At 40.0% G+C, this 6,336-nt stretch overlaps 1 protein-coding gene across 5 annotated transcripts in view; it reads right to left on the bottom strand.

The window, feature by feature from the left end:
* Positions 1-5,451, bottom strand: part of bmal2 (basic helix-loop-helix ARNT like 2) — an 11,835-nt gene extending 6,384 nt beyond the window's left edge. Inside the window, exons 1-7 of one of the 5 annotated variants that reach the window (XM_020612212.1) lie at positions 5,319-5,451; positions 3,061-3,190; positions 2,896-2,949; positions 2,640-2,681; positions 2,299-2,456; positions 1,925-2,004; positions 1,333-1,425 (exon numbers count right to left, since the gene is read on the bottom strand). In XM_020612212.1, coding sequence (XP_020467868.1) covers positions 1,333-1,425; positions 1,925-2,004; positions 2,299-2,456; positions 2,640-2,681; positions 2,896-2,949; positions 3,061-3,137 — 504 coding nt within the window. In that variant the 5' untranslated portion in view covers positions 3,138-3,190; positions 5,319-5,451. Of the gene's footprint in view, positions 1-1,332; positions 1,426-1,924; positions 2,005-2,298; positions 2,457-2,639; positions 2,682-2,895; positions 2,950-3,060; positions 3,191-4,989; positions 5,063-5,126 lie in introns of those variants that run through there. The other 4 variants (XM_020612183.1, XM_020612176.1, XM_020612194.1 and 1 more) reach the window with 4 other exon arrangements.
* Between the last annotated feature and the right edge of the window lie 885 nt (positions 5,452-6,336).

Here is a 6,336-nt window from a genome sequence, read left to right as displayed (position 1 = left end):
GGGGGGGGGGGGGGGGTCTCTTTCTCATGCAGAAAGCTATTTACAGGGAAATGCGATGGATTAGCTGAAGCTCATCAATAGGGAGCGCCTGCTCACCCGGTGCTTTACAGACTGGCCACCAATCGAAGGGAATTTCAATATTTACCTACATCCTCGTTTTGTTAGTTGCAGTTAAGCAAACACGCAATTCGCTAATTCATGTTAGTGGATGAGTGAGACTTGTTTAAGTATTTTCCTTCCACGCTAATGATGATTCATTTGAATGACTTTAGGTGTGAATTTTGACTCACGGGCCATTGAATACAGATAAACAACAGGGTGGTTCGTTTTAACATCTATCCATGAGCCAATTTAACGATCATATTACAATTACATTAACTGGGCAGATAGTTTTGTTCTGACCTATTGTACATATGTTATTTGTCTGTCACACACACACACTCCTGCAAACAGAAGTATATAAAATGTATTCACACACTGTTGGAGTGAGATGAAATACACAAGGATTAAAGGCACCCAACACCACAAAGTCACATCACAAAATGCCAAAACAGTCAAAAGTGCATTCATCAGTCTACATGAATTAAATCGATCGTTTCATGTATTTGTTTTATACAGTGTGGCTCCGATGGCATTAGTACCCCTGCAGAGGCAGATCATGAGGAATTGTTTAGTGTTAGGCTGTACCGGAGATCTTTGAGTTCTGAAAATCATTTTCGAGCTGAGGTTAACAATTGTTTAGGTCCTTTTGATGAAGGAAAGCAAAGCAACAAATTACTGAAAAAGTCTAGTTTGTGTTGGCCGCTACAAAGTATTAACTTAAGGGGGCTGAATAATTTTGCACGCCCAATTTTTCAGTTTTTTATTTGTTAAAAACGTTTGAAATATCCAATAAATTTCGTTCCACTTCATGATTGTGTCCCACTTGTTGTTGATTCTTCACAAAAAATTACAGTTTTATATCTTTATGTTTGAAGCCTGAAATGTGGCAAAAGGTCGCAAAGTTCAAGGGGGCCGAATACTTTCGCAAGGCACTGTAAGATACAGCTGCTTTGTGCTTTTCTTTTCGGGGGTGCGGGTCGCTCTGCCAAATGAATGGTAGGGGAAACACGGAAGACACACTGACTTTGCTTTTATAAATGACACAATGCAAATATACTCATCAATTGGGTATTTTGTGCACACAACACCAAAAGTGTTGCCACAGACCCACACACAACTGATCCACTAACACTAGTGCCAAGACATTGCAACCCATCTGGTGTGTCCGGGGATTTCTCATGTACAAAGATGCTGCAGATACAGTAACAAGTAACAAGATGAAAGTGTTACCGGACTATAATTTAATATCTTCATGATGGACTCTGAGACAAAAACTATTTTCCCACGATCACAGCCCACTACAAACAGGAACCCATCTGCAGCCTGCACAACAAAGAAACATGAAGGAAAATAGGGGCCACTATGATGACATGGTCAAAACAAAAGTAGGAGGCCACTGAGTCAATTTTTATATTTTATTTAGGTTTTTTTTTTCTACTAAAAAGAAGCATTCGTAAAATTTTGTGCATTATACTACTTTCTGCTGTTGACAATCAACTATAAGGACAACTACCTACACAGTGCTTAAAACACAAATTCAATTCATGTTAAGAGTTATGAGCAAAAAAATAAAAAATAAACCACAAAGCCAAAACAGTCTTTTCACTTTTTGTCTGCGTTTTTTACATTTCTGATTAAAACAACTCTCAGGTTTACAGCCTGGCTGGTACAGTAGCTGTTGAAGGAGATGTTTAAGACATCCTGAAGTGACTGCTAGGATCACTTAGCAGATGACTGTAATTTTCTTAAAAACTAAAAAGGTATTCCATTATTGTGACTGTTTCTCAAATTGTGGGCATTTAATTGTCAATGGTATGTTTACCTTGAGGATGAGGTGTTTGAGCTCCTCATCAGGAAGGAATGAAGGCTTGTAGTTAGCTTCAGAAAAGGAGCTCGCTGAACCTGAAAATACAGACAAAAGTACACAGCCAGTACAATGTCATTAAAACATTATATTTAGACATTAGATTTGAAAGATATTTTTAATTAAATCCTGGATCTCATCAGAATTTAAAGCTGCCAGTTCTACTGATTATATATTAGTTTTCCTTTTCAGTGAAGGAAAACCAGATTATACAGTACGTGTTCTCACTTTCAGTTTAACCTCCAAATGAAATGGGCTAAGTAAAGATGGCTACGACAAGGACGACAAAGTCAGGGCAGACTACTTTTAACACCACTTGACTGACTTGGTACCTTTGAGAGATCTGAGGTGCTGCACAGCCATTCTGAGCACAGTGAGTTTGTCCAGCTTACGAGACATGGGGTTACAAGTGGGGATCATGGCTGACAGCTTGTCAATAAGGTTGTTCATTTTGTCCCGTCTCCTCTTCTCAATTTGTCTGTGTGGTTCCCTGCAGAAAAACAAATTAAGGAATGCTTGTAAATGAGTTTCTGCTTTGTCTCTACAGACCATCTGCACCTGTGAAATGTAGCAAATTCAAAATTTTTTGAGGTTCTCAAGGATGTACATTTTAATATGATAATATGACAAAAACACAAATGTTATACACTTGGTGGTGTCAAATATTACCTACCTGGAGCATTTAATTTTGACATGTTGGTCCTCTCCATCTGACCTGTAGAGAAGAAAACCTTGATCATCATATGTATTTACGTATACTGATGCCAGGCAACAATACACGAGTGTAGAACAGAACAAGATGAAAAGGTGATCTCAGAAAATGTTTAGCATCATCAAAAACAAACAAAATGAATCATTCACAAAATCGCTGCCAGTAATTTTTCTGTTGACAGCTTAATTGTTAATTGTCTCAGCTCTATGCACAGTACCTGTTTTGGTCATCTTCCATATCTGCATCAGGGATGGAAGTGGATTTGGATTCCCTAAGAAGAAAAATACAGACCATCTATAACAAATGGCATCGATCTATGTGACTGAATTAAGAAGATTTTTTTTTTTTTTTTTATTAAAAAAGCAATCCCAGTCATACTTACTGGTTGTCCACACTGCCTTTGCGCTTGCGGGGCATCTCCACACTCAAGGACATCCCAGCAGCTGAGGATGGGGTCATCACGCTGGGCAGAGAGACTGAACTGCTTTGGTTTTCCTCAACCAGCACATCCTCTGAATCACAGAAAACCCAATCAGCTGCAACTGGATTACAAATCTGCCAGATATCACTTTCTCAGAGATCAAAACTTGCCCACTCATGATCACAACGTTCTTATTAGGAGCTCATAAAGAGCCTTGAAGAGGCTTTTACTCAGACTGGATCTGTCACACCACTCCTCAAAATGATCCCATATCAGCATCTACATAGTAGCAGGAGAAGTGGTAACAGAACTGCTCAGGATAGGGAAATCTGAAATGATCATTTATCTCTGCACGTTACATTCTAATAAGACTGCAACAGATGGTTTTATTACAGCTTACTGATGATTTCTTAGAAGTGTTTAGACTACAAAAGTACTTGAATCATGTCAGACACCAAAACATATTAAACAACTTTGCTAAATTGTGAGCAGCCAAACAACCACTAGTATCCAATTTGCAATATGAAACCAGAGAAACAAGCTTCACACTGGACTGCAACCAAAATGCACAATATTTGTTTCTGACTGTTACAATTAACTGCTTATCAGAACAGCTGACAAATGCAGCATCCTCTCATGTACCACTTAAGAATTCAAATGCAGCATCCTCTCATGTACCACTGAGACTTAAGAATCTTCCAACCAAAAACTAGAGCAGGTGACCTTACTGATGAACCACAAACTAATCAATTAATCACTTAATCCTCTCAGTCTCACATCCTACAACTCAGCCCTGCTCCAACAATCCTTCCAACAGAAATCTGCAGCCTGTCACTGCCCGAATATTGTGGCCCCCTCACACATGTCTGTATTAGAACAGATGTGGGCATGTGTTAATAGACATACAGTAGCTAGAGCACCAAGCTGCTGTGGTGAAGCTGTTCTACTTCCCACTTCTCTATATCTCTCCAATTTATCACTTAATCTGGCAAAAAGTGGAGCTGCCATGCAGAAGTATGGGAGAGAAAGTTGAGAGAACAGCATGACACAGACCAAATGTAGCTGATATCCACACCTATTTTTAACTCTGCTCCACAGACCCCGTGTCCCAAATAGCCATTAACAAATCAACATTGCTGATTGTTATCAGGACAAACAATTAACAAAAACATACTTCGGTGGCAAATTAATTAATTAGTGGTCTTCGGATGTTGTTTTGGGAGAACACGAAAATTCTTCATTCTAACGTTATCATGTTTATATTTTTACATTAAGTAGTCTAAAACACCATGTATACAAGTTTTAATTCGATTTTGTGATTTTAAATCGGTCTTTATCTGATTGCAGTTATAAAAGAGGCTGCTAAATATGTTTCACCATGCAGACTACGATGTAAACAAGCAGTAGCTTGCTGCCTGCTTCGTCCTGTAAACATTAGCTAAACGGTTGAACTGTTCGGCCGCTGGTGCGAGCCACGATATAAGTTAGGCCTGAACCGCAGCGAGCACTGGCTAATGTTTGTTTTACACAGAGACACCAACTCTTTTGGAAACCGGGGACTGTCCGAGTATTCCAATATTCACAGGGACAAACTGTCCTGGCTGTAAAACCGCCTCTGACAGAAGTGGCTTCAGACAGCCGTCTTGGGAAACAGGCCGTGCTAGGCACAGCTAAGCTAATATTTGTGTGGCTAGTCGTAAAAGACTTTACACACAATAAATATAGTTTAGAAAAAAATAACGTTATCACTCATGACAAACCGGAATGAAGCCATATTCTGTCAAATACGTCGGGGATGTGACAAACAACAGGCAGTGTTATATAAATGGCGTAAACGGGGAGTTTGCCCTACTGATCTAGTGACCTAGTTTTAGAATAGCGCAAAGTTACGGTCAGCCGGTGAACAGTCGGACATCACAACGCTGCGCGCCTCTCTTTGGCAGTAAACCTCAACGCCGCACAAAGGTTGTACCTACCAATGTGAGCATTAAAGTTGATTTTAAAAGCTCCCGTAGCGTTTAACGTACCTGCCGGTTCGCCTCCCGCTCTGTCACCGCCGCCAGCCGAAGCATTCCTGGCCGACATGGCTGAAGCGGGAGCCAATGCACTGGGGCCCAGGACTCCAATGCATGGATGAGGCGGTCGACTACTCCGATATATTGTTTTAATTGGACAGGTTGTGAGAGAGCCAAAAAGAAAGTGGAGTATTGAATACGTGCCTTATTTTCTGGATGACGAAAAAAGCCGAAGGAATGAGGGCATAAACGTCAGCGCGCGGTGCAGTAGGCACAGTGTGGAGAACTGGGCAAACCAAGGTAAATAGGACGCAGTCTCCTCCTACCGGTTCACCGGAGCCACGGCTGTTGCTCCGCCCGCTCATGACCTATTAAGTCTCTGTGTCAGTGGCGGACATAGCCCATATTCTATCAAACTATTTAAACACGATTCACGAAAGGTGGATGGATTCACACTGAGTCGCATTAGCCTACTTTAGCCGCTACCATATGTATAACAAACATTTGTAATAAATGCTTTTATTTGTTTTATTCGTGTGTATGTATCTAGCCATTTTTAATTTGTGCACTTGTTTTAGTCTTTTCGTCCATTCAGCTGAGGTGTTGAGGGTCCATTTTAAAGGGAGAGCCAAACAAGAACAAGTCCAGGTAACAGATGTACCCACTACCCAGTGGATACCTGTAATCAGAGATGTCCTCAGATTTGCTTTTATGAAAATCTCATTTAAACACCTACCTACTGCATATATGCAAAACTCAGTGTTAAGATTGTCAACCAAAGTAAAGTGTAAAGCTGGAACAGAATAGACATGGAATTGAACAGAGAACGATGCAAGTCTTACTTCAGACAATGTTCTACCATTTTGTAAAAATAATGTCATCAACCTTTCTGCAGATATTTTCTCTTTTCCTACTGTATTCACTCTACCATTTATTTAAGGCAGTTAAAATTATCCACCTTTACCAGCTGCAACAGTAAAGCAATGTCCACAATGCATTATTAATTAATCCAGTAATATTATATACATCAATGTGAAAAATGTACCATTCTGCCTAATGCGTGTTTTTTCTTTGGGAACTTTAAATATATTTTGATGCCAATACTTTAGTATAGGTTCAAGCCTAACTTTGTGCAGCACTTATATGCCTCTTCATCACGCCTAAAGCCATACCTTCATAATGTGACTCGACTCTACATACAGTGGGTACGGAAAGTATTCAG

The sequence above is a fragment of the Monopterus albus genome, unplaced genomic scaffold (genome assembly GCF_001952655.1).
Source record: "Monopterus albus unplaced genomic scaffold, M_albus_1.0 scaffold5.1, whole genome shotgun sequence".
Taxonomy (NCBI): domain Eukaryota; kingdom Metazoa; phylum Chordata; class Actinopteri; order Synbranchiformes; family Synbranchidae; genus Monopterus; species Monopterus albus.
The sequence above is the reverse complement of the archived record's forward strand: the minus strand, read 5'-3'. Positions and strand labels throughout refer to the sequence as shown.